The sequence below is a fragment of the Rhinolophus sinicus genome, linkage group LG15 (assembly GCF_036562045.2).
Source record: "Rhinolophus sinicus isolate RSC01 linkage group LG15, ASM3656204v1, whole genome shotgun sequence".
NCBI classification, from domain to species: Eukaryota; Metazoa; Chordata; class Mammalia; order Chiroptera; family Rhinolophidae; genus Rhinolophus; species Rhinolophus sinicus.
The window spans coordinates 50,291,472-50,318,141 of NC_133764.1; the positions used below are offsets into that span (position 1 = coordinate 50,291,472).

At 55.3% G+C, this 26,670-nt stretch overlaps 2 protein-coding genes across 2 annotated transcripts in view; one reads left to right on the forward strand and one right to left on the reverse strand.

The window, feature by feature from the left end:
* NMT1 (N-myristoyltransferase 1) overlaps positions 1-3,872 on the forward strand; it is a 28,588-nt gene extending 24,716 nt beyond the window's left edge. Inside the window, exons 9-12 of the mRNA XM_019752207.2 lie at positions 210-380; positions 975-1,142; positions 2,164-2,301; positions 3,520-3,872. Coding sequence (XP_019607766.1) covers positions 210-380; positions 975-1,142; positions 2,164-2,301; positions 3,520-3,540 — 498 coding nt within the window. The 3' untranslated portion in view covers positions 3,541-3,872. The remainder of the gene's footprint in view (positions 1-209; positions 381-974; positions 1,143-2,163; positions 2,302-3,519) is intronic.
* Positions 3,873-8,114: 4,242 nt separating this feature from the next.
* On the reverse strand, positions 8,115-26,222 carry PLCD3 (phospholipase C delta 3). The gene is made up of 15 exons (XM_019752205.2): positions 25,430-26,222; positions 16,774-16,935; positions 16,436-16,664; positions 15,966-16,095; positions 14,776-15,004; positions 14,048-14,249; positions 13,753-13,897; positions 13,019-13,171; positions 11,583-11,723; positions 11,314-11,464; positions 10,404-10,520; positions 9,541-9,707; positions 9,188-9,323; positions 8,944-9,093; positions 8,115-8,742 (listed from the first exon to the last, which is right to left on the reverse strand). The coding sequence occupies exons 1-15, from the start codon at positions 25,578-25,580 to the stop codon at positions 8,654-8,656; spliced, it is 2,352 nt and encodes a 783-aa protein (XP_019607764.2). The 5' UTR covers positions 25,581-26,222; the 3' UTR covers positions 8,115-8,653.
* Positions 26,223-26,670: the final 448 nt, after the last annotated feature.

Consider the following 26,670-nt stretch of genomic DNA (forward strand, 5'->3'; position numbering starts at 1 on the left):
CAGCCTTCACTAGGAGGGAGAGAGCCAGACGACACTGGAGAGGCAGGACTTGTGCCTGCGTGGACACGGACAGTGGGAGAGGGAATTGCCAGGGTAACCGGGTCGGGAAAGAAGGGAGACAGTGGGAAGTTGTGGGCGCCCGTAGGACTTGAGAGGGAGCCAAGACGCTCACAGCACATCTGATGCCGTCTCATTTATCTTCCTTGCAGTCTCCCAAGACAGCTGGATTGCGACCAATGGAAAAAAAGGACATTCCAGTAGTGCACCAGCTCCTCACCAGGTACCTGAAGCAGTTCCACCTCACGCCAGTCATGAGCCAGGAGGAGGTGGAGCACTGGTTCTACCCCCAGGAGAATATCATCGACACATTTGTGGTGGAGGTGAGCCGGGAGGGTGTTCTGGGCTCTGACCCATCAGAGAGGCATCGTCCTTAAGTGCTCGGGCTCCTGGGCTCAGTGCTGAAGAACCACTGACAGGAGGGTGTACCCTGAACTTCCTTGACCGTGCAAACTTGGTCCTCCCTGAAGACGGAAGTTGTAGCTTATACTCTAGATGGGGCATAACCCTACTTCCTCTTCCCCCTCACCTCCATTGGTGAGAGAGAGAGAACTGAGCCCCTCTTTGTCAGGCAAGCTTGCGATTCCCCGCCTGTCCCGGCTTGAGGTAACTGGCCAGGCATCGGGGACACAGTCTGGGGAATGTGAGCCACAAGAAGTCCCTGGCGCTGCACAGCCGGGACAGAGCTGATAGGTTCGGCCCACAGTCCAGCCTGGATTTTCCTCCTGGCTCTGTCCTCACATGCCCTGGCCAGTGGATTTTCTCCTCCCTGCATATCCTATTTCAGTTTCCACCCATTCGTGTAGCGGGGCTGAGTTGCCTTCGGGTGGTGTGAGAGCAAAAGGAAACGTTCTGTGCCAGACTCCAGGCTCCCTGTGCATGTGTGACATTGCCTTCTTTTATCATCTTCTCTTCAGAATGCAAACGGTGAGGTGACAGACTTCCTGAGCTTTTATACGCTGCCCTCCACCATCATGAACCATCCAACCCACAAGAGTCTAAAGGCTGCTTATTCTTTCTACAATGTTCACACCCAGACCCCCCTTCTAGACCTCATGAGCGACGCCCTTGTTCTCGCCAAGATGGTGAGCAGCAGACCGGGGGTCCGGGTTTCTGTGGGGCAGGGGCCGTAGAACCGTGCTGAGCATAGCTCAGGCAAGAGAGCTGCTCACGTCCCGTGGGTGTCGAGCCTTCCTGCTCCGCTGAGGGAGGAGCCCAGCAGCGTTTAGCCAGCCACTCGAAACTAGGAGGGAGCAAGGAGCATCCACATGAGGTGAAGGCAGTGAATGCCTCCTGATCAATTGCAGTGAGTTTCGTTCTCCCCGGAGGCGCTGCCAGGGAGCCTGAATAGCCAGGCCTGCTCGGGGAGGAAAGGGGTTCTCCTTACAACTTCCCCAGCATGGGAATGGGGAGATTGGTCTCTGTCGTGGTGAGTCATTGGAACAGCTGACCCCTACAGGGGGAGGGGCCCAGGCTTTCACACCCAAAAGCTCATCCTCAGTCAGTGCTTCGTCATGGGTTCTGCCTATAGTGAGCCCGGCCCACTGGGGGCCATGTGGACGGTGGACAGTCCAGTCTCCGCCCTCTGAGAGCTTCTGATTGAAGTGGTGAGATGTAGGAAGTGTCTTCGCCACGGTCTATCAGTAGCATATCAGTGCCATGAAGTCACAGGGTACACACTGGAGACCTAAGAGTGGTGGTGTCCGGGGAGTGAGGGAGCAAGACAAGTGCTGACAGGAGCCCGCTTCTCAGAGGAAGGGGGTCAGGGCTTGGTCTCCACAGAGGACTCTGCAAGTTACTACAGTGTTTCAGGGAGGTGGAAGAAGGAAGAACGAGAGCAGTGGCTTGGACATTGAGTATACAAGTGTGCTTAGAGGGACGCTGAGCAAAGGCCAGGTAGGGTGGCACCCAGAGTGTCCTGAAAACATCACTAGAGAGCGAGGCGCTGGCTGGAGTTTGGGTTTAACATGGAAGCAGCCAGAACTTCTGAAGGAAGATTGCTCTCATGGCCGCCTGTGCGTGGTCCTGATATGATGGAAAAGGGCAGGAAAGTGAGGCAGCTGTTACTTCTCTCCGTTGTTCTTGTTTCTCCCTGCCGCCGTGCAGAAAGGGTTTGACGTGTTCAATGCACTGGATCTCATGGAGAACAAAGCCTTCCTCGAGAAGCTCAAGTTTGGCATCGGGGACGGCAACCTGCAGTATTATCTTTACAATTGGAAGTGCCCTAGCATGGGGGCTGAGAAGGTAGGTACCCAGCCGTGTCCGCCCAGGTCAGAGACAGGGTCAGGGATCCAGCATCAATCTGGGCCCTTATTAACTGGTGTTGGCCCCCCGTAAAGTCCCCTCCCTCCAATGGCCAGACTAGCAGGGTCAGTATTCCTCTTTCAGCAGCTGGGGTGAGGGTGGTAGAGGGGACAGGCTCCAGAGCCACACAGTAGCAGGAAGGTTGTCTCCAGCTTCTCTCCTACCAGCTGACTCACCTCAGCTGGCCGGGTGCAGGGCTCTAAGTTGCCTACCATTAACCATGAAGCTTAGAGTCTGAGTATTGAGGATTTCTTTTGTAATTTTATTTATTTTATTAGCTTCAGGTGTACAAAACAATGTACTAGTTAGACATTTATACCCCTCACAAAGGGAGAACCCCTCTCCCCCAACTCCTGCCCCTCTGACATCATACGTAACTGTTATAATTCCACTGACTCTATTCCCTACGCTGTACTTCACATCCTGTGACTATATATATTAAATTATAGTTGACATTCATTATTATTCAGCTTTAGCTTTAGGTGTACACTGCAGTGGTGAGGCAGCTACACTTCATCCACATGAAGTGGTCTCCCTAATAAACAAGTGTCCATCGGGTACCCTACAAAATCTTTCCAACATTATTGATGATATTCCCCAAACTGTCTTTCATATCCCCGTGGCCATCTTGTGGTTACCAATTGTGCTTTCTAATCCCCTCACCTTTTCCTTCATCCTCACCCCCCTCCCATGTAGCAACCCTCAGGTTTTTTTTCCTCTGTATCTCAGACTGTTTCTGATTAGTTTGCTCATTTATTCTGTTCTTTAGATTCCACGTATAAGTGAGATCATATGGAGAGGATTTCTTTTCCTCTTCCGGGCTGCTACCCTTATCCCAGCATGACCCTTCCTCTGCCAGCTCTGAAGGGCAGCCCCGGGCCATGGGTGTGGTCAGCAGTTACAGAATAACCGAGTGCTGGAGGGTGGCCTGGTGGCCAGTTCCTTACGATGTTGGCAGTCATATAACTTGGATGATCTGACCAATGTGTAAAGCCCTGCGCAGAGGTTGAGGGCGAGCCCCAGGTTGCTGTGACTGCTCGCACAGCCCAGTGGCAATGTACGGGCTCAGCCATTTGGCACTTCAGGTCTGGGTGGAGAAGTGGGCAAGGTTTCGGACACCTGCGACTCAATTCTGCCTCTCCCCATTGGCTCTCCTAGGTTGGGCTGGTGTTACAGTAACCATTTGCCAGTGAGATTCTGGAAAAAGCCACTGAGAATTCAAACCAGGAAATGGAACCCCACCACTTGTTGGTCCAGTTACCACAAACGTGAGATTCCCTGGCAAAGGGAACAGAAGTGAACCGGCTTTACCAAACCGCCACTGAACTTGACAATTGTATTGCAATGGTGTAGGCTGCGTGATGTCACCTCTGGCCGTGTCTCTGGTCTCCCTACTTTCCAATTACATCCTTACGCAGCCACAATCAAGGGAATGTAACTGCTGAAAACTAGCTCGTGATTGGCATATTATGGAGTTAACGGGTGAATAATAAAAGTATATATATATATTATATATATATAAATATTTTAAATATCTTTCATGTTCCAAATGTACAAGGGTGTTTGGTCTCTAATGAAAAGCTGAATCCAGATCATTCCTCAAAATTAGAATCAAGGACAGTATCAGACAGACACATATTGGTACAGTGAATCGTTTCCCTCTGAAAGCAGGCACTGCCTTTTCTTGGGGGAGCAGGAGAAAGGGGATGTGGGGTGTCTTATCCAGTTCCCCTTCTGAATCAGGTGGAATGATTGGCTTCGAGAAGGCAGGGTAAGGTGGAGGGACTTTGCCAGGCTTGGCGGGAAGGGGGGGAGGCGCTCAGGTCTCACAGATGGCAGGTAGAGTCCTAGATGGGGTCATCTCTATGCAGAGGTTGTCTTGCAGACACTGGCCTTTTCTGCGTTCTGAAACTGGGCAGTGGTGATGATCTGTGGAAGCAGATTTCAGTGATTGAATCCCTTCCATCCTCTTGACCTGCTCCCTGTAGGAAGTCATCCTGCCAATTCTTTAGCCAACCGTTGTCAACCTTACAGGCACAAGTCCCCTGCGAGACTTTTCCATTCCCTGGGGTGACTGGCAGTTTGAAGGGGACTTCTGAACTCCTTGTAGCATCTGGGACCTTGTGGAAACCGTGTCAGTTCAAGCCCTGCTTAGCTCATCTTAGAGCAAAGAGCCGGCACCCTGTTGCCCCCAGGGTCACTGGGCAAGGACGGCGTGGGGCCGAATCCCAGACCCCTTCCGCCACTGGCCCCCGGCCTGTGCCTTCCAACCCATTGGCTATCTCTTGTGCTCCTTTCCAAGACACGCAGCCTGCAAAAAGTGGTGGTTAGACGCCGATCTGGACTTGGCAACAGAAATGACTTCATGTTGCCATCGTCTGAGTCTGATTTTCACTGGTGATGTTTGGTGGATTTTTGTGGTGGTGGTGACTTGTTGATGCTGCCAGTTTCCCCAGAAGTAACAGAGCCTCCTGTCACGTGGCAGTGTGTGTCGGCATTCCTCAGTTTGTGCTCAGCCAAGTGGCTTGGGGAGCATTGGGCTGTGGAACTGAGCAACCCGCATCCAGGCTTCTATGTACCTTTTGCTTCGGAAAAAGTAAATGGGTGGATAGCGTGATGGGGGGCGTTTCCTGGCTGCTTTCACCTCGGCTACTTGTAGGGGAAAGGACATCTGGGCCGGGAAGCCAGGCTCAGCCTAGTCCTGCTAACTGAAGGGCAACAGAGCTGTGTTTCAGGCTGTGGGTTTTGGTGAGGTTTGCCAGAGGCTAATTCTGCAGAGTCCTGGAAGCTGAAGGAAACTGTGTGCTTGGGGTGGGGGCTGTGTCACTTGGCAAGTTGCTCGCTCTTTACAGACTGGATTGGATTCTCGCCACGGGCCCGTAGGGGCCTTCCTCCTCCTGTTGCACCTGTGCTACAAACTGCAGGCCCCAGCGTTCATGGCTGACCTTTGACTCCTTGACTCCGAGATACCCAGACCAAAGAAGCTGCTGTTCTCAGCAGGACGCGCACTGCGTTCCCAGACAGGAGGAGTCGGAGAGGCAGGGCCTTGCCTTCACACCTGCAGGCATCAGACCCTCGGCGCCCAGAGCCCTCACCCTGTGCAGGCTTCTAAGGATAGCAGACAACAATGTGCCCGATTCTTTCCTACCCTGGGCAGGACCTGGAACTTGGAAACGTTCCATCGGAGGCTTGGTCGGCCCTGGGCCAAGTCCCAGCCCGAACTGCCTCTGAAATTTGGGGCATACAACAGCCCCCGAAGTGAGCTTTGCCTTGGTTGACCCAGGTCATGGAATGGAAACTGGGAGGCCCATGGCTGCTCTGGAAGAAACATCTCTTGGAAAGGCCCCAGGTCTCCCACCAAAACCATGTGGCCTGCTCTTTGGACTCTGCTGTTGCCCATGGTGGGGACCTTGCCCCACCCTCAGCATCACCACCCACATCTGCGGGAGTCTGCTCGGTGGCTGCTTTTAGTCTCTGCCCAAACACTCCCTGGCTTCTTCACGCAACCCTTTCCAGGACTTCAAGCTCAGAGCGCTCAGAGAGAACCATTGCGTGGGGTTCAGAGCCTCCCCACAGGGAGCCTTGCAGGACGGTGGTGCCATGGCTGGCTTGAACCAAACAATGGAAGGACCCAAGGCTTTACCACCTGGGACCTGCCTCAGGCAGCTGCTGGCGGAGGCCGCCTGGGCGTGGCCCTCACTCTGCCACCAGTACTCCTCGCTGACACTGGGCTTTTGGATTCCCATGTTTCTAGATGTTTACGTCCTGCCTTTGGATTGACTGCATTTGACCCCTGGCCTTGTGGGAAATGCCCACGGCCTCCGGTCTCTTTGTAGGGAGAAAGCTGGGTAGAAATACACGGCTCTGTATTGAGGTCTCTATGGGGCTTGTTATCCCCACACATGCCTCCTTCCAGAGATGCCGATGTGTGGTTTGAAGGCCCACCTATTCAACACCTAGGTTTATGGGAAATTTCAGGACTTGTTTGCACCTCACTTCTAACTGCCATCGCCCCCCTTACTTGCTGGCTTAATGAAGCCCAAGGGTGGGTATCCCTGTGGTCTTTAATTCTTTGTCCAAAGATGACCAGCATTTAACCAACCCAAAGGATGGCCCGAAGGCCTGGAGAATTTCACGGGGCTGCAGTCTAGGAGGGTGAGGAGCTGTCACGCAAAGGGGGTGGGGCAGGAGTGTATCTCTTCTAGGTGCCTACCCACCCAGGGGCAGCCCTGTGGCCTGACACACCTGCCCCAGAACCAGAGGAGACCCAAGGCTTCGATTTTGCCCTACTACAAAGTGAAGGCTGGGCTGCAAACACTCCCTAGGGAGGCTACAAGGGACAAATTCATTCAAAAACCATTGACTGACTACAGGCGAGGTGCCGTGCCTGGGAACAGGGAAGGGGGAAGCTTCACCTTTTGTCTTGGCTTTTCTCTGGGCTGTGGGAGGGGCATCCATTTCGAGGGTGGGGTAAGGAATACCAAATGCATTGTCGTTCCGCTCGATACATCTCGTTTCTAATAAAGGAAGCAGCTGAAAAAAACCCTCTGCCCTCTTGGTTTTCCTCTGGACAGCAGGTTGCAGTGGAACAGGTAGAGTCCCCAACCTGGACTTGAGCAGGGCGCTCTTCCTGAGGGCGACGGCACCCTGCAGGGAAGGCCCTCGTGACCACAGCACCAGGGCAACTTTGGAAGACTCCTTTGGCAAGGCTGCCCTTTCAGGGCAAGCTTGGCTCTTCCCCCAAACCTCTCCCACCTGCCGGCAAGGAGCAAGCACTGACCCAGTTTCACTCTTAGGAGGAGCAGAGAGCAGCCTGCAGTCTGGATTAGCAGTGGTTCCTCTGATGGAGGGCGCAGGTACTGCCCCTTGCCGCCCCTCCAGATGCCACATCTCCCCTCTGGGCCAGGGGCTGCTGGGTGGTTCTGTTGAGCCAGTAGTGCTTTTACACTGCAGGCCCCCAGGCGCCACCAGGCCCCACCGCACACCTACTGACCTAGCTCTCTGGAGAAGGGCCTGAGTAACTAGGCTTCCCGTTCTCTTCCTCGGGAACTTTTCATCCGTTCCGTTCACTGAGCCCATGTTATTTTCAGCCCCTCCCCCTCTCCCCCATGGCTGGTGCCTCTGGGCCCTGAGCTGCAGCCTGAGAGGACACGACCTGCCATTAAGTTCTGCCCTTGTTCAGTGTCGGTGCTGTTGCCTCGTGGAACCCAAAATGCCAGGGCTCCCTCCACATTGAACCCCAGAAAGTCACCTTTCTGACAGGTTTTCTCTGGATCCTGTCATGTCTCGGCACACTTTCCCAGCATTTCTGAGGGAGCCTGGAGCAGCCGGTGCCTTCCAGGCCTTTGTCAAAAGGTTGGTTGGCTTCTGGAAGGCGAGCCTAAGTCTCAGGGGTCTGTCTACCGACTAGACGGGTATTGAACCCTGCTGAGCCTGGAAAGTGGGGGTCTGAGGCCCCTCAGAGTCCTGTCCCCACCCCCTTTAGGTTCTAACAGTTCTTTCCTGGCAGAAGCCCACCCAGCTGCCTGTTCCCCATTAAAGGCCCCTCATTGGGTTGTGGGGGCAGTCTTGTGATGCTGGCAGCAGCTTTCAGCTAAGAGCAGGAGTCAGGGCTATTTTGAGCTGTGGCCTCTCCTCCAGCACCCCTGGCTGCCTCAGACAAATTCAAACCCTCCTGGGGGAAGAGGCCCAAGGGACTCCCTCTGCCCGTCCCTCCTCGCAAGCCTGGGTATATCATCAGAGGGGGTCAGGGGTTGGCAGTACTAAACTTGCTTCTTTATTTTTTAAAATAGTCATGTTCTATCCTCTCCAGGACTCTTCTGTCGTGAGATAAAAGCCGGCTTCCGGTGTCCTCAGGGCTCCCAGCCTCAGCTCTCCCTTCTTGCTTTAACAAGGGAAGAGAGGTCAAGAAAATCTGGGAGGCAGAAGGGCCTTACGGGGGCTGGCCAATGTCTGGGTGGGGGAGCCAGGGGTGTGGCTCGAGTCCTTCAGCGGGGGCAGAGGTGCTGAGGGCTCATGTCCTGCTCCCCAAGTCTCTTGGCAGCAGTAGGCCTGTCTCTTCATAAGCCAGGATGAGTGAGGGGGGGCCAAGGACTTGAGCTGGCGCCGTTTCCAGGTCTCAGGGTTGCAGAGGAAAGGTCAACCACCTGTCCTTTAGGAGGCGCTGAGCCTGGCGAGCTGTCAGGATGGGCAGGCTGGACGGGCTCACGCCGCCCCTCCAGAGGAGAAGAGAGCCTCTGCCACGGGGCGCCGCAGACTACACCCGCAGAAGCCCAGGGTGGAGCCGTCGCCCTCAGGAGTGCTGGATGTGGATGTGGACGAAGAGCGTGGCTGGTGACAGAGAGGCCCCGTCCTTGGAAAGCAGGTGAATGTGGCGGTACCCTGTGGGGAGAGGAGCCAGGCTTCAGGTTTGCTGCCCACCACCTTGCAGGACCCAGATTGTGCAGGGCACAGCCCACATCCCACCCCAGGGGCTGGGCCCCAGCTTGGCTCAGGGCAGGCCCTCCTGGGAAATTCACGGCCAGGTGAACAGGGCTTTGGGGCTCGGACCCCGTCCTTTCCATCCCCACCAACCCCACCAACCTTGCTTCAGGCTGTTGAGAGGCAGCGTAAACTGGCCCACAAAGTCATTGGGGGAGGTAGTGTCATAATCTTCCACCACAAACCGGACCAGCACCAGCTCCGGAGCCCGCAACTGGAACTGCAGGGTCTGCCTCCAGCAGGGGTTGAAGCCTAGGGCACAGGCAGGGCAGTTAGAGCCAGCTGGCCCGTGTCTCCCTGCATTCTCTGCTATGTGCCCCCCACCTCCCCCAGCAGGCCCACCCACCGTTGTTGAGAACGTAGTTGGTCTCCTTTCGAGCACAGTCTGCAGGCACCCCGTGGATCTCAACACGCACCAGGGGGTCCACGATGGAGTTGGGCTTCTCGGCATTCAGCTTGGGCAGCTGCTGTGCAGTCAGCACCTGTGGGGGACAAAGCTGAGCTTCAGCCTGGCCCTCACCAGGGCAGGACACGCCTTGCCCTCAGCACTCACCCTCCCCACGTGAGACACCCAGACGGCCCCCCCACCAAGCCGACCCCAAGCCTCCGCGTCTTCCTCCACTTCAGGCTGGCACCCCGTGGACTGGAACCTCCAGCACCAGCTCTGAGCGCGGGTAGGGCTTGGTCCAGGCTGCTGACCTGGATGGTGAGAGTAGTTCTGGGCAGTCCGGGGCACTCAGGGTCAAAGCTGGTGTGGGGCTGCCGCAGGCAGGCAGGTTTCAAGATGTAGCCACACTGCCCGTTGACGAGGAAGCGCCCAGCATTGAGGTCCATCTCGTAGCCTGGTGTCTGGAAGTTCAGGGCCACTGTGGACACAGTCGGGTCAGAACAGGGGCTCTTGGTGGCCCTCTCCTCACTGCATGGTTTCAGGGGTCTCACACTGCCCTCTCCCCCAGACAGACCTGTGGGCAGGGGGCTCAGTTCCTCTCTACAGAGGGCCCTGGGTCCTACTGTGTGGGTAATGCTGCCCTCCCACCATGGCTTGGGGAGGGGGGGTCATGGCAGCCAGGAGATCCAGACTGCACTGTCACTGGATATCCCTTCAGGCTGGAGTGGGGGTGCTGGATGGGACATGGAGAAGCCCCCGCCTTCAGGGACAGGCCTGGGCCAGAGCCAGAGCCAGGGCCTGAGGGGCTTGGGGTTTCCATGCCTACCCCCAAGGGGACCACATGCCCTACCCTTGGCGTGGGACTGCCCAGCCCCACGCCACATACCCAGTCCCTCAGTGTGGGACTGCCAGGGGGCTGTGTGCATGCGTGTGTCAGGGGTGGGGGTTTTAACTTCTACCTTCGTAAAAAATGTGAGACTTTTACACTGTCAAAAACAAACGAGCCTAGTTTGTTTCCCCATGTACCCTGCTAACAATTCTAATAATAATTCTTATCAACAAAATGCTTTTTTCTACCTCTGGAAAGCTGTGTGGCCCCATCACTGCTAGGGCCTCCCATGACGCCCCAGAGGCCACCCCACAAAGCAGCACCCTGCTCTGCTGCCCCACTCACCCAGCTGACAGCCTGAATTCCACATGTCCTGGGGACTGTAGTTGGCCGAGTTCATCCGCAGCCCCAGTGGGTAGACACGGGTCAGCTGGCGGGTATTGTGCCTCACAAAGCTGTTCCCTGGGGGAGAGTACACTGGACTGTGACAGACTGCTGAGCTCCCCTCTCCCAGTGCCACGGCCTGTAACCCCTCCCCCAGCTGCAGAGACAAGCTGGGAACAGAGGCTGAATTCCCATCCCCAGCCACCCCTGCCCCAGCTCCTCTGTCTGACCCAGGGGGTGGGAGGACCTCAGAGGAGGTTGCCGAGTGCAGGAAGGAGCGGGGACCCCTCCCACAGCCCCAAATCCCCACATTCCCGACTCAGTGCATGGAACACCAGCCCCAAGCTGACATTCATTCCCTGTCTATCATCACTCGTCTCAGATGCAGCCTCCAGTCACACTGGGCTCCTGAAACCCTTCCTGTATGTCATGTCTGCAACCTGCTCCTCCTGTCTGGATATCCCTCCCTTTTGTCACCCGGGTGCTGCTTCCTCATACTTCTGTCAGGTGTCTTTTCAGGTATCATCTGCTCAGGAGTCCTTTCTGAGCTCACCCCCTTCTGCTGGGCTCCCCCAGCTCCTATCATGGCCCAGCTGATCACCCCGCATCATAATTACCCAGCGATGTCTGGCCCCAGTACTGGGCTGAGCTCCCAGGGAAGGCAGACAGCAGCCTGGCTCCCCCCTGGGCCTCCCCTCCAGGCATGCCCAGCCTAGTGCTGGGCATGTGCTGGGCACTCATACCCTGACCCCTCTCTGGGGTCCTCCTGCCTCTTTACTGCCCACAAAGCCCTCTCCATCTCCTTTCCAGACCAACTGCAAGATACGTTCCCACCAGGAGCCTGCAGGCCCCCAGACGCCCGATGTCCTACCTGCCTCTCGGATGAGCTTCTTGGCCTTGCGCTCGCTGAGAGAGCTGACCTGGCAGGGCTGGTGTGGGGCAGAGGCAGGGCACAGGGTCCGCAGGCGGGTGGCACAGCAGTACACGACCAGGGCTGACAGTTCTGGGGAGATCTGCTTGGCCTGGGAGACGAGCCTCAGCGGGGGCGTCCGCCAGCTCCAGCCCCTTGTCCTCTTAGCTTCTTTCCCTTCACTAAGCTCCACAGTAATACCAAGCACCTGCCCAGCCCGCCCCACTCACCTGCCGCCTCTGCTCTGCAGCCTCCACCCCCTCTTCTTCCTCTTCCTCTTCCTCCTCCTCCCGGTCTGATAGAATTCGACCATCCTCACTCCGAGCAGCTGGCAGCTTCTTCCCCTTCACCAGGACCCGGCCCTTCAGCTGCTGCAGAGGCCAATATGGAAGGATTAAGCCCTTTGGCCTATGTCAGTCACTCAACCACCACTGCGTGAGGGGCTGGCTGGGGTGAGGGGCAGGAAAGGAGACACAAAGGTGAGTGGTTTCCAATAGGGAAAGATGGAAAACAACCTATGAGGCCATCAACAGGGAACTGGCTAACGAGGTCCCGCCAAACATCGGAACACAACACAGCAGCTGTTAAAACAAAGGAGACACCTCAGGATCGAAAGAGAAGGCACCTCTTCAAAAAAGGTCTCACATGAAAGAAGTGAGTGTAGAACATGGAATCACATGATCTTTTTTGTTTAACATTTGAAAGAGAAGCTAGCTATGGACAGAGGTATGTATGCGTGGGAAAATTCTGGAAAGATACACAAGCAATTGTTGAAGATGCTTACTTGTAAAATAGAATGGGGGTGAACCTGAGTGGAGGAAAACTCATTTTACATTATCTACACTTATGTACAGCTTGATTTCCCCCCCTCCATATGTACGTTTATTTTCATGCTAATAAATCAAATTACACACACACAAAGGTGAATCATAATTCCTCGCATATTTGGGGTTGGGAGTAGGCGGAGAGTTTTCTCAAGGAGCCAGAAAAGGATACATGTCCTAAGGGGGAAAATACCGTACTCTGGGGTTTGGGAGGAAAAGAAGCAGGACCACCTGTGGTTAGAATGCTGTGGAAGTTTCTAAGGTCACAGGAAGGAGGTGGTGCAAGAATTCTAAGCAGGTGGCAACTTGAGAAGCCAGATGGCTGGGAAGGAAGCTCCAGGTGGAGATGTCAACCATGTGTCAACCATGGCCCCTGAGGTGGGAATGGCTGAGCTCGCAGGGACTCTGGGCAGTGAGGCAGGGGTCAGGGCCAGGTCATGCAAGGTATTCTTGAATGCCAGGTGAGAGGGTGGGGTGGGTCTAGCCGAGAATGGAGGGCAACTAATAACGGCAACTGGACCTGGAGCTGAACAGCGCCCTCCACAACTAAGATTGAAAGGACAACTTGACTTGGAAAAAGTCCTGGAAGTACACACTGTTCCCCAATAAAGTCCTGTTCCCCTTCCCCAACAAAATCTTAAAAAAAAAAAGAGAAAGAAAGAAAGGAGGGCAGGAGAGTGACAAGACCATGGGGTGGCAGGTGTCAGATGAAAGGAGGAGCAGGGGAAGGTTAAGGCAGAGAGAGGTGCTGGGTCCTGAACCAGGAAGTGGCATGAGCAGGGGTGGATGGTGGACTGCAGACAGACCCTTCCCCACTCAGGCTGGGGGTCTGCGAGCATCACCTCTGGGGATGGCAGCTCTTCAGGATTCTGGGAGTCCAGTGCCTGTGTCACCAGCATATCCCCCAGGATGGTGCGGAGGTGATGGGCCATGACAGCCTGCTGCTGCAGCCCACAGTGGTTCTCCAGGGATAGGATGACAGGGTATGGGGACAGCTGCGGGGGGAGGAGGGGCAGCAGCAGCTCAGAGATACGCACCGGTTCTCTCCCACTCCCTTCCCAACCAGGGCCCCTGCTACACCCAGGCCCCTTCGGGACAGGCAGGCAAAGGCAGGGCTCTTGCAGGGGAGTGAGCGGTGGGATGTCGGACGCATGCTGGGGCCAGTGTTTACACAGAGGGCAGAGGGCAGATATGGGGCCTCAGAAAGAGTGGACTGTCTGGGAGGCTGAGGGCAACTGCAGGAATGGTCATTGCCATTAGGTGGCAAACTTTTCCCCCCACCTCACCATTTGCTGACTGTAAGATTTGTGTAGTTTCACTGAGATTGGAGTTTTATGTAGACACCAAGTTAAGCTTCTCTTTTCTGGCTTACTCTTTGGGGGTCATGATTAAAATGTCCTTCCCTACCCCAAGGTTGTCTTCTGGAGATTTTGTGATTTTAATACATTTACTAAATACGAGGGTGGGAGAAGGGAGCCTCTCGCTCAGCTTTATCCTACCCCATTGGCCAGCTGTCCCAGCAGCAGCTGGTGAACAGGCAACTCTCTATGCAGGGCGGGGTCATGGGGGTTCTCACCGTGAAGGCATGGTCACGCACGGCCTGGACCACGTCTCGGAAGAGGATCTTGGAGGTGAGTGTGTGGCCGTGGTAGATGATGGGTTCCCCTCCCGGCCCCTCCCAGCAGTCCAGCTCCACACAGCGGCATCCCTGGGCGAAGGCCCTGCAGACAGACACAGGCCAAGGTGTCAAGTGGGGGGCACAGGCTGAGCCAGGTGGGGCCCAGGAAGCCCACAGTGGGAGTTGAGCCCCGTCTCCCCCGCAAGCTGGGCTCCCAGAAGTGTCCACCGCCACTATTCCTCCAGGACAGTACCTCACATAGGCCTCGGTGCTGCTGGGCCCCCCGATTTGAGAGTCGGTCAGATAGGTATTGTGGGAGGAGGAGATGAAGTAGTGGGCGAGGGGCTGGTCCATGTCCTGGAACACGCATGTGTGGGCCGGGTCCAGGGCAGCCCCCTCGGGCGACAACAGGTACATCATGAAGCCATCCAGAGTCATCAGCTGGTGCTGCTTGGCTGCAGGGATGGGCAGAAGACAGCAGCAGGCACCATAGGGAACCCCCATGTCCAGCCCCAAATGCCCCCCGAGCTCACTCCACTTAATACTGGTGAGCACCTGTCTATTGACTGGGCTCTACAAAGTCACGCCATTCGATCTTCAGCCAGACCCTATGAGGAAGACACACTACTGTGTCATTTTGCAGATGTGGCAGCTGAATCTGGAAGAGGCAAGATAACCTGCCCAAAATGGTGCCCACAGCCAGTAATAGCAGAGCCCACTTACCGTGTTTCCCCGAAAATAAGACCTAGCCGGACCATCAGCTCTAATGCATCTTTTGGAGCAAAAATTAATATAAGACCTGGTCTTATATGATAGTAAAATAAGACCGGATCTTATATTAATTCTTGCTCCAAAAGACACATTACAGCTGATGGTCCGGCTAGGTCTTATTTTTGGGGAAACACGGTAGCTGGGAACCCAGACCTGTCAGATGCCAAGATGCGGGATGTGCTGACCCCAAACCACCTGTCAGATCCCCACCTGTCTCATTGAGCTCGTAGTTCTGGATGAGCTGCTGAGCGCGGGCCAGCGTGGCACCATCCTCGCCCTGGTCCTCCAGGAACTTCAGCAGCTCAGGGGCGCTCAGCACACGGTCCTCGCCTGAGTACCGATGGAAGATCTCCTCCAACTCCGGGCGTTTCAGCAACCGCCGCAGAAACTCCTCAATCTCAGTCCCCTCCAGCCGCTTGTTGTTGGAGCGGTCGCACTCCTAGAAAGCAGTGGGGAGAGACGCAGAGGAGGGGACACCGTGGAAAAGCAGGCCTGCACTGACACACCCATCATCTACCATGGCCGGAAGGCAGATGTCCCCCATTTCACAGGTAGAGAAATTGAGAGCTAGTGAGGCTTCGGTCTCGCTCAAGCTCACACAGGTGGTAACTTGCAGGGCTGAGGGGATAAGGAAGGGCTCTCGGGTTCAGTGCCTGACCCTCTGTACCATGACCTACCCCAAGAATCAAGATGTGGGAGGAAAAATGGGGACCCAAGGGCAGAACTGAGCCTCTGTGCCACAATCCCCCACTCCCGTGGATATACATTCCCATCTTCACATTCCCATGTTCACACCCAGGGTCAATGAGCAACAAAACACTGAGGAGCCATGTGGAGTTGTTGGCCCAGGGGGACAGGTGCCGTGGCTCGCCTATCTTTCAGTGTCACCGGCTGGTCACAGAGTCAACATCTACACAGGGGTCTGCCATGTGCTCTGACTGGGCCATGGATGCAGAGCCCAGCCCCGTGTGCCCATCTGTGCTCCCACATGTGTAGAGGTGCCACGTATGCCACAGTGGAAGGTGTGCTCGTGTGCCTGTGAGCTGACTCTGTGCTCCTATGTGCTAGCCATGTATGGTCACCTGTGCAAAGGGTGCCCTGTGGACTCAGAGAAATTAAAACGACAGCTGTGCTGCCCCCTTGGGAGAGGTGGGGAGGCCTGAGGTCCTCCCAGCCCATGGGCTCTTCCTGAGGGTGAGGAAAGCAGCTCTGGAGAGCACTCCCATCCTGGCCCACTGGCCTTAGGGGAGAACAAAAGGGTAAGTAGGCCCAGATGTGGCCTTTCTGCCAGGAGAGGCCACTTTCTCCACAAAAGCTAGGTGGGGAGGGAAGGTGATGACTCAGCTAGCTGGGGGAGGGCAGAAAGCAGGTCAGAAGTCAGAGTGGTGGCAGGTGCCCACCTTGAAGAGGCGGTAGGCGTACATGTCGTTCATATCCACGTTCACCATTCTGAGCAGGCTTTTGATCTCCTTGAAGCTCATCTTACTGTCCTGGTTGGAGTCTGCCCGGTGCAGATAGGAGTGGATCCAGGTGTGGGTGCTCAGGAAATACCAGCAATAGGTTGGGCACTGCCCCCAGCTAACAGGTAACCGACAGGTATGTCACCACCTCCTGGCTCTGGGGGCTTCCGGATGTAGGTGCCCTTGGGCTCCCTGAGCAAGCACTGGGGTGTCCTCCATGGGACTGGGGCTCCCCAGAGCCAAGAGGCCATGTCCCCACCCTCAATTCTGGAGACAAGGGGCTCTGGCTCAGACTGTGGATCCCCTAACGACGAGGCCGTACTTCCCCTTGGCCTGAGGTCCTCCAAGGACAGGACCAGCTTCCGTCCACACCTGGCCCCGCCACCCTCACACCCTCAGGGACAGGATATTGGTCGAGACGCTCACGCTGGCTCATGGCGTCGAGGCACGAGCGCAGCTTGGCCAGGCCGCGTACCCAGCGCTGCGCCTCCTCCTCCGTGGGCGCCACCAGGTCCAGGTTCTTGCGGCGGCCCTTGAAGGCGATGGTGAGGCAGCGCGCTGGCTCGAAGGCGCCCCCGAAGCGCCGCAGGCCCTCGGACTGGTGACCCTCGCGGACAGCCTCGATGTGCTGCACGAAGACTGCGGGGAGGGACGGCCACAGCCGGCAGGTCAGAGGTGGCGGGCCAGGTGGGCACTGTCCCCGCCCAGGCACTGTCAAGCCCGCCGGTGCCCACTCGTCCCAACTCACATATGTGCTGCGATGGTGCGCGGCGGAAGCGCCGCTGGAACCATATGCTTGCGCCGTCCTCTTGCAGGCGGTACAGCCGCTCCTTCTGCCACGTGTGCGAGCGGATCTTGCACAGCCGGGAGCCTCGCAGCATGGCGCGGACGTCCTCATCCTCGGTCAGGCCTGCGGGGTGGGAGGCCAGGGGGCACCTTCTTAGTGGAACATTCACCCATTACTGGGTTTGCCCTGGGCCTTGGTGTGCCTCACAGGCCCCGCTGGGAGGGGCCCGTAACAGGCCTTTCCTCCCTACCAAGAAGCAACATCTGAGACCCTAGAGCAGAGCAAGCCCTCAGGACACACCTGGGACTTACTTGGCTGTTGTAAATGATGCTATTATACAACGAACGTGGAGGTGTCTATGTCTTTTTGAGTTGGTGTTTTCGTTTTCTTCAGATAAATACCCAGAAGTGGGATTGCTGGGTCCTATGGTAATTCTATTTTTAATTTTTTGAGGAACCTCCACCGTGGCTGCACCAATTTACATTCTCACCAATAGTGCACAAGGTTCTATTTTCTTCACATCCTCACCAACACTTGTTATTACTTGTCTTTTTGATAATACCCATTCTAACAGGTGTGAGGTGCTATCTCATTGTGGGTTTGATTTGCATTTCTCTGATGATGAGCAATGTCGAGCATCTTTTCATGTACCTGTGGGCCATCTGTATGTCTTCTTGCGAAAAATGTCTATTCAGATCTGCCTAATTTTTTAATTGGATTGTTTGGGGGTTTTTTTGCTATTGAGTTGTACGAGTCTTTTATATATTTTGGGCATTAGCCTTTTATCAGGTATATAATTTGCAAATATTTTCGGAAAGAGAATTTCAATTCAGGGTTCCAGTCAAGTTCCAGTCAAGTCCCAACTCTGTCACTTCCCAGTTATATGGCCTTGGTGGCACTAACCTGTGACTGCTCTAAACCTCATATTCTCCATTAATAAAATGGAGACCACAGTAGTACCTGCTACAAAATCCAAAATTCAGTCAAGATGCTGCCCATCCTGATGGTGCCACACGCTGCTTGGATTGGCCTCAACAGGGGTCAGGGGTTTATGAGTCAAGGACAATAGAAAGGGTGGGAACCAGGCAAACTGTAGTACCACGCCCTTTGGAAGGAGGCTGCCCTCCTCCAAAGAACCGGAATCTGGATTTGTATGTGAAGTGTCCAGATTTTTCAATGTTGGCAACTAAATCAAATTGAAATAAACAAACAAAAAACCCAAAACACCACTGTGTGAGCCAAAGGAAATAGGACTGTGGATTTCTCTTCCTTTATTTTAACAAGCCCCCAAAACTGTGTTTGGCTTTAAGCTTTGTGGCCCCAAGGCCCCTGGTTACCCAATTGCAAACTCTGATCTAAGGAATCAAGTATAAATCCCTGGGCCTTCCTCTTTCACTCTCTCTTGGAGCTTTTCTCTTTTCTCTTCCTCATACTGGAGACCTTCAAGGTCTGGCTCAGACATCACCCCCTCCAGAAAGCCTTCCTTGATTTGTCCTCAAAGAGGAGTTCTTTCTCCCTGACCATCAACGACACTTTTTACTTTCATTCAAACAAACAAACACTCACCTAAACTGTAATTTCATTGGACTTTAATAAACCCAAAGGCAGGGATGAGGTCCAGTATCTTCACCTCAGTGCTTGTCCCAGGGCCAGGCTCGCAGCCAGTGCTTTGTGAAAGGGGAGGCAGATGGACAGACTAAGTGCACTCTATTCCCAGCCCTGCCCACTTCTGTCCTGAGTTCAGAGCAGATGCCTTGTGGGCCTGGGTTTCTCAATCCTGGCTGTGCATCAATATCTCCTGGGGGAGGTTACAAAACCCACGGCCCAGAGAGTCTCATCCAGCAGGTGTAGGCTAGGCCTCGGCATCTGTGTGTTTAAAACCCCACCCGTAACCTTGAGGGTGACAGTGATTGAGAATTAAGGTCTCAGGGGCAGTTGGAGAAGCCTACCATCCTTAGGAGGCTAAGGTTCCCCTTAGGGCCATCCTGTGACCTAATGGCTCTAAAGGTTTCTCAAGGTTTAGACTGTAGCCCCCTGGAAGGGTCAGCGTCCACTCGGTGCCCCCTAGCCAGAAAGGGGAGGTGGAACCCTCATCTTTCCAGACAAAGAGCTGGAACATAGCATGTGCCAGGCCAAGAGACTCACCAGACTCCCAGACCTCTATCCCCATATCCAGGCAACCTCTGAATTCTGTCATCCTGAGAAATAATAGGATGGAGGTCAGGGCACTCAGGGAAACCTGAAGGGCTATCAAAACTGCAGCCACCCCTCCTCCCTCTCTCAGCTGTGGGAAACGGAACCGTTCCTTCCTGTGACAACCAGGCTGTGCAGTGGGGCCACCTTCCTTGACCTGGCCGGCCCTCTGATGCCAAGTCCGTAGCTGTGGGGGTGGAAAAGCAGGGGGCTAGTAAATGACTAAGGCCGGAAATGGAAGTGAGTCACTGAGGGCCTGCTTTTTCCAGAGTCTTTTACCAACGGGACATGGACACAGGCAGCCTGATCTCTTGACCAGCCTCCCACTGGGACAGGTTCCCACATTGAGGGGGCCCCTGCTCCACCAGGAACCTGTTGGGGGAAGGCGCCTGTCTACCCAACTGGCACTGGCCCCTGGATCACACTGCCCCTTGGTTCACACTGTCCCCCAACCACACCCCCAGTGGAAAAGCCAAACAGAATGAGGGTGCAGGGCCAGGTACTGAATTCCTGCATGCCTCTATTTCCCCATTGCTTGAGCTTCTGAACCCTGGGGAAATGAGGATCCTTGGGTGTCAGACAGGAGGGGCAGGACCAACAGAGATAAGGGGACGAGGTCAGGAGGAGGGCCCAGTCTGGGCAGCGGTGCTGGGAAGGGCCTGACTCTTTGCCCAGCCACCCAGTAAACATTATAGGTCCTGCCAAGGCCAAACCCACAGATGTTTCCTTGACCTCAGTTCTACCTGCTCAGAGCAGGTGCGTAAGCTGCTGGCCTCCTGTGATTTCTGTGGGTTCTCTATCCATCTGTGCCTTGAACCTGGAGCTGGGCTGGGCCAGCACCATGGCTGCTTTGTCTGAGAAGGTGGGGGAACAATCATGAAATGATAGCAGTAAAAATGAGGACAAACAATACGCAAAAGGTAGAAACAACCCAAGTGTCCACTGATGGATGGATAAACAAAACGGGGTGTATCCATACAGTGGAATATTATTCAGCCATAAAAAGGAGTGAAACCTGATCTATGCTACCATATGGATAAACCTTGAAAACATTATGCTAAGTGAAATAGCCAAACCCAAAGTGACAAACTTTGTATGATTCCATTTATATGAGGAACCTAAAACAGTCAAATTTATAGAGACACATTATATGTCACTTACACTTCAATTTTAAACAATCAGAGACGAAAGTAGATTAGAGGTGACCAGGGTCCAAGGGAAGGGAAGAATGGGGAATTACTGCTGAATGATTACAGAGTTTGTTTAGGGTGATGGAGAACTTTTGGAAATAGTACAACATTGTGAATGTAATGAATGCCACTGAATTAGCCTCTTAAAAATGGTTAAAATGGCCAATTTTATGTTATATATATATTTTAACACAATTTTAAAAATTAATAATGTAACATACAAGAAACCATGTACACTTTAAATGGGTGAATTGTATGGTATTCACCCAATTCCCAATAATTCCCAATAAAGCTGTTAAAGAGGCACAGAGTGGCCGACTAAGTTGTCCATGGTCACTGGACAGGAAGTAGGAGCTGGAATGCATGAGAGCCGGGGAGGCCTAACCGCAGGAATATGTGTGTCTCCAATGAGCTAAAGCACATAGAGTGGTCCATGTAGGGCCTGGCTCACAGTGCACACTCAATAAATGACAATAAAGAAGGAAACTGAGGCAGTGTCCCGGGAGGGACAACAGACCCAGGTTTTCTGCTACCTCTGTCCTAAGTCCCATGGCCTCCAGCTGGGCCCTTCTCCCGCCCAGTTCCTCTTGTCATTTGGGGCTCACACACCTTCCCTGAGCTGACTGCTTTTCTCAGCCCCCAGAGAGCAGTCAGAAGGTGGTGAGGAACAGGCAGGCCCATGGTTTCCCAACTACCATCTTCAGCCTGGGCTATGTGGGCTGCCTGGGGTCTGGGGCCAAAGCCAGGGACAGGAAACTGTCTCAATGGCTGAGCTGGAAGGGGCTGTGGGGAAGGCCAAGTCCACCTCTGATCCCGAATTCCACCCTTTTCATGGGTGGGCCACTCAAAGAAGGCAAGCTGTGCGTAGGCTGAAGACAGTGTGGACCACGCAAGGAAGGGATGGATGCAGGGGCTGCATAGGGCACAGTCAGTGGTCAGAGCAGGCTGGCAGTGGGCATGGGAAAGGAGGGGAGCTGCTGTGTCTTCATGGGGCTTGTAGACGGAGGGGTAATATGCAGAGAGCAGGGTGTTAAGGAGTGGTAGGTTTCAACTGAGATGTGTGTAGGTTGGTGTGTACACAGAGGGTGTGTGCACTGGGGTGTGTGTGTGTGTTTGGTGGGAGGGAGGAAGGTGGGTCAGCTTGGGGAGGAAAATGGACAGTGTGTGTGTACGTGCGTGCGCCAGTACACAATCAGGAAGGGCACATGGCACTCCAGCAGGAATGTGAGACATGCAGGGAACAGTGACAACTGACAGCTTTGTGCCAATGGCTGAGGGGAGGAAGAGCAGCTTTTCCTGGTGGCTGGGGTCTGAGGCTGTGGGAAGGGACACACAATGATGACAGGTCCCAAACACCTTCCCACCTGAATCCTGCAGCCAGCAGGCAGCCCTAGTACCTCAGGAACCAAGCATGTCCCTCTTGCCCCGGCTGGCCACCACACCCAGGGCTACAGTCCAGCAGAGCTTGGAGCTCAGTGCCAGAGTCCATAACATTCCTTGAAGAATCAACAAAGTCAGGAAAGGCAGGCGGTGCTTCCCCTGTCCCTGGGACAGACAGTGAGATGAAGTTGGCAGCACCCTCCCTGGCAGAGCCAGACAGGCATGAAGCCTGTCTGGGGGCAGAAGTCATGGGGAGAGGGTTCCCCAGAGCTGAGGAAAGAGGGGAGGTCGGGTGGGGCCACAAGGCATGACGGAGCCAGCTCCCCCACTCCTGGTCCTGCCTGGCATGTCCCTGCTTAGCAAGCAGGGCTGCCCAGCCCTCCCCATCACCAGGCTAGGAACCTGCCAGCACTGGGGGCCGCTCTAAAGACCCCCACTCCAACCACAGCAGCCCCACTCACCCTGAAGGAGGCGTCCTGGACAGGCTACGGGGAGAGCCCTCTTGCCCTGTGGCACTTGGTGATGTGTGCAAGCTAGGGAGGGCAGGGATCAGGATTCTGCCTACTCAGTGCTCTGCTCACTGGCAGGATTGAGGACAGGGTGGAGCATCAGGGGCACAGAGTCAGACTGGAGATCTGGGGAGACAGGGCTGTCGGGTAAGATTCAGGATGCCCAATTAAATTCGAATTGCCGATAAACAACAAATGATAGTTTAGTGTAAGTATGTCCTGCATCATTTGTTGTTTATTTGAAATTCACATTTAACCGGATACCCCTGGAGGCTGGCAGGGCCACCCTGGGGAAGAGTTGGACTCGGGGCCAGATTGCCTGGGTTCACATCCTCTCTCAGATAACTGAATCTCTCTGAACCTCAGTTTCCTCATTTGTAACAGAAGGCTCACATGATTGTGAGTATTAAATGAGCTAATGTGTGAAAAGCCTCAGCATAGTGTTATAAAGATGTTAATTAGTATTCATTCTTTCTGGCAATAAAGAACCATCATTAAAAACTAGGCTTTGGCGGCAGACAGGCAGACACTGTGCAGACTCTGGCTGGTAGCTTCACCCCCTTTACCTGTAATGTGAGGACAGCAGCACCCTGCCCTGAGGGGCCTCGGGGGTTAAATAGGACCTGGGCTAATGCAGGCTCAGCACCGCACCTGGACCATCTCAGGTGCTTACTGGCTCTTCACTCTCCTACTATTCCTGGCTTCCTGAGGGCAGGCCAAGCCCACAGTCGGCAGGGGCAGGGGCAGGGGCAGAGGTAGAAGAGGGACCCCAGGCTTCACAAATGACTCCCCCTTGTGTGGGGTGGCCGTTTCTCCCTCCTCCCCCCCACCCCCCAGTTTCCTCCTGGTAGGGCCCTAAAGGCCTTCTTTTCCTTGGGCCCTTCTGAGCCTTTGACCTCTGAGCCACACCCTGCCCTAGTCTCTCTCTTGACTTGGTCTAAAATAAAATCTGTTCTCTGTTAGCCTCAGGGGTGTGGCCATGGCCAAGACAGTGTACAGCTGTGAGGGTTATTGCAGGAAGAGCTGTGGCTTGGGTGGTAGTGGAAGCTGCCGTGGTGGTGGGCCCAGGCCTTGGTGTGGATGGCCTGAGGGGCCGGGCCCCAGACACCTGAGTTTCATCTGCAGCCTGTCCCTGGACTCAGTGAGGCCTGGGGAAGGGGTATTCCCCACAGGGAGACATTCCTCTCTTGGCAGTCACTCCGACTGGACGGGGCAGTGGTGGGGAGGGAGGGCGACATTCTGACACTCACATCGTTCCTGACAGTGTCACTATGACAGAGTGCCCGGTCCCGTGAAGACTTACTCAGCCTGGGCTTAGCTCTAATTATTCGTCAGCAAATATCTTCTGCTACTAACTGTGAGCTCCCCAAGGGCACGGCACCGTGCTAGTCACCTGCGTAGCCCCAGCCCGGGGCACAACTGATGGCGCTGAGCAGACGTGTGTGGAATGAAGAGGCAGACAGGTGTGCAGGGCATCACCTCGCCCTCCCACGACATCCACCCCGTGTCCACGGCTCACTCCTGGGGCTGTTGCTCTAGCCCAGCATCAGCCCTTGGCTGTCTCAGTGGCACTCCAACGACCATCGTACTCTCTCCAAACCACCACTGTTCAATAGCCCAGAGAATGACACTGCCACCCACCAGAGACGCCTTTCCAATTCCACTGACTGCAGAGTCCAACCTGGTTTACATCCTAGGCTGTTCTGGAATCTATCTTGGCTACACCAGCTCAAGTTCGTCCGAGCCCCACCATAGCTTGCCTAACTGACCCCTCGGCCTCCCTCCTATGGGTCTCCCTGTTTCACCCCTGCCTTAGTCCAACCCACCCCTACTCAGCACAACTCCTGCCATGATTGTCCTGCCTTCCTGCCCTCCAGAGAAATTCCACAACTCCACAGGAGGGGCCTAGAAGATCTGGCCCCACCTGCCTCTCCCCTTTTGCCTCACTCCAGTCTCTGGCTCTAGGGTGCAGCCAGGGCCCTTGCTGGCTCCCCAGCATCTTGCCCCCTCCCTTCCTAGTACTGTTTCTTTGCTTCATTGTCTGACCTCCTTCCTGATGCTCAGGTCTCTGAGGGACAGGACTGTGTCTGTTCTGTTCGTTGCTGAATCCCCAGGGCAGAGCATATTATAGGCATTCAATGAGTGTTGAGTGTACGATTGATGGAGGGTAAGGCAGAGGTCATGTCTTAAGGAGAGTGCCAGACACAGTGCTCAGAACATAATCTGTGCTCAATAAATTCAGGTTGAATGAGTGAGTGGAGGTAGACGTAAGAACCGGGGGCGGGCAGTGGCAAAGAGAAGGCAGGACTGGCAATTGGGACCCCTGAATTCTGCCCCAAGATTCACACAGGTCTCCTGGGAAGCCTCGTCCTTCTGTTCCCTCAGACCCATACCTGACCTCTCCATCATTAACAATTCTACCAACAGCTTTTCTGACAGACCAGTTTCACAGTACTTCATATTTTTAAAAATACTCTCACACATACGACCCCCTCTTTCAAGCCACTCAATCACCCAGTCAGTTCCACTTTGCCCAGGCTCTGAGGGTACCAACAGCAGTGTGGTGGAGCACAGCCTGCATGCCACCTTTTCCTTTTACTAGCTGTGTGGTCGTAGACAAATTCCTTGACTTCTCTGAGTCAGTCTCATCTGTGATTGTACCATCTACCTCTTAGAAAGGTACTACATATGTAACTACCCAGGGCCACACGTCTCTGGGAGATGCTTAATAAGCTACAGTTCCATCCCCCTGGCCCCAAGGGACTTCCCCAAATCCGAGATGGGAACTCTGGCTTTCTGATACCAAGGACAATGATCTCACCAGTTAGACCAGTCCCTCCGGTGCTGTGTTGCTGCTGCAACCCCTGTGGGGGCTGCTGGGTTGGAGGGCTGGCTTAAGAGGCAAGCACCTTCCTCAGCTCTCACGCCCGCCTAAGGGCAGCCAAGAACCTGGGGTGCCCTGGGGCCCTCAGACCCTAGAAGGCACAAGGTGTTGGGAAGGCGGGTGAAGGACGCCCCAACCCTGTCTCCCACTGCACTCTTCGGGCCCTCAGGGACCCCAATCAGCTTCCCTGGCCCAAACTCCCACTCCAACACGCCCCGCGGGCGCCTCCTGGTGGGAAACAAAGGCCATCCTGGGACCCCCGCTCCAGCTCAGGGATCTCAGGTGACCGTAGGTGCGACCCCCAGCTGGAATAGTTCTGGCATTCCATATCTCAACATACTCCCCACAACCCCATGCAGCCTGGGAAGCCCTAGAACGCCTAGCCGGAACACCCCAGACCTCCCAAGCTGCGCTGTAGGGACAGTCCGAGCCCACCAGAACCGCCCCCGCCGGTCACTGACCCATCTTCTTCAGCGCCTGCAGCCCCGGCCTCTTGGTGCCGCCGTCCTGGGGTGAGGGCGGGGTCGGGAGCGCAAGGGGCGCTGCGACCTGGGCCGGCACCGGGGTCTCGTCGCGCCGGCGGCGGAGGTACCTCCATCTGCCGCACAGCATGGCTCGAAGGGGCCCGGGCCCTGCCCGGGATCTGCGCGCGAGGACAGGGCAGCGGGGGCGCTGCTCCCGCCCGGCCCCGGCAGTGCGCGCGGTCGCGAGCGAAGAAACTTAGCGACGCCGGGAGGGAGTCGGGAGAAGTAGGTGTTGGGAGGAGGGAGAGAGGGAGGGACGAGGTAAAGGGAAGGAGGGACAGGGAATAAGGGGCGGGGCCGAGGACGGCGTGGAGGAGGCGAGAGGCAGCAGAGGAGAGGGGTGGTGACTCCAGGCGGGGAGTTGGGCCCTCTCCGAGGTATGGGGAGGGGCAGATCCGAGCCTCCCCTTCCCGGTCTCCTCGTTCGGCCACTGCTCCTGAGTCCCACATTCGCCGAGTGATCCTGGGATCCCAGCGTCACTGGCGACCCGAACCTCCACTGCAGGCACTAGAGGGCGCTATAGCGGCCCTTCTGCACAGACACCCGGACCCTGACTCAATGAGAACTCATGACCCCTCTCCACCCTCTCCATTTCTAGTCCCACCGGGAGGCCTTAGAAGGAAGCCAGAAAGGGGACGGGGTCTGCCGAGGGGCTCTTCCTGGGCCAAGGGTTCCAGGGTCCGGAGAGCCGATAGAACCCTGGGAGCTGAGCCGGGCTGCAAGGCAGCCTCAACCGGAGGGATGGGGGAGCGGGAAGTGGTAGGTGGGGGGGTAGGAAAGCTCTGGCTGTGACATCATAGGATTAACTCTCTCTTGTCCGGCTTCCGAAACCTCAAGTGGTAGACACCTGGAAGCTGACTAGTCTGGAGAGGATGGGGTTGCGCTCAAGTCTAGATTCGCTGGAAGAACTGGGTTCTGGGGTTCGCGGCTTGGACTGGTTGGCACCCTAGCCGGGCGCTTGATCATCCCGGGACGTCCACTGCACACTGCGTAGAAGTCTCTAACATCAACCTGTGGATAAGCGTCGAGTGCGGGTTCTGATGACAGTGTCACGCATACACTTACTATATATGAAACCACCTGCGCATTTGTGCGTGAAGTGTGGGATGAACAGGTGCGCGCACGTCTGCGCTGTCTCTAGTGCCCTTGGTGGACGGGCGGAGAGGTGGGCGCACACC

What these genes read in the sequence shown, in the direction of transcription:
- PLCD3 (XM_019752205.2), bottom strand. Translation starts at nt 25,580, where the DNA reads ATGCTGTGCGGCAGATGGAGGTACCTCCGCCGCCGGCGCGACGAGACC. An exon ending in GCAGGCGCTGAAGAAGATGG is followed by an intron (nt 16,936 to 25,429) that starts GTCAGTGACCGG and finishes CCCACCCCGCAG; the next exon opens with GCCTGACCGAGGATGAGGAC. An exon ending in CTGCAGAGCAGAGGCGGCAG is followed by an intron (nt 11,465 to 11,582) that starts GTGAGTGGGGCG and finishes CTCGTCTCCCAG; the next exon opens with GCCAAGCAGATCTCCCCAGA.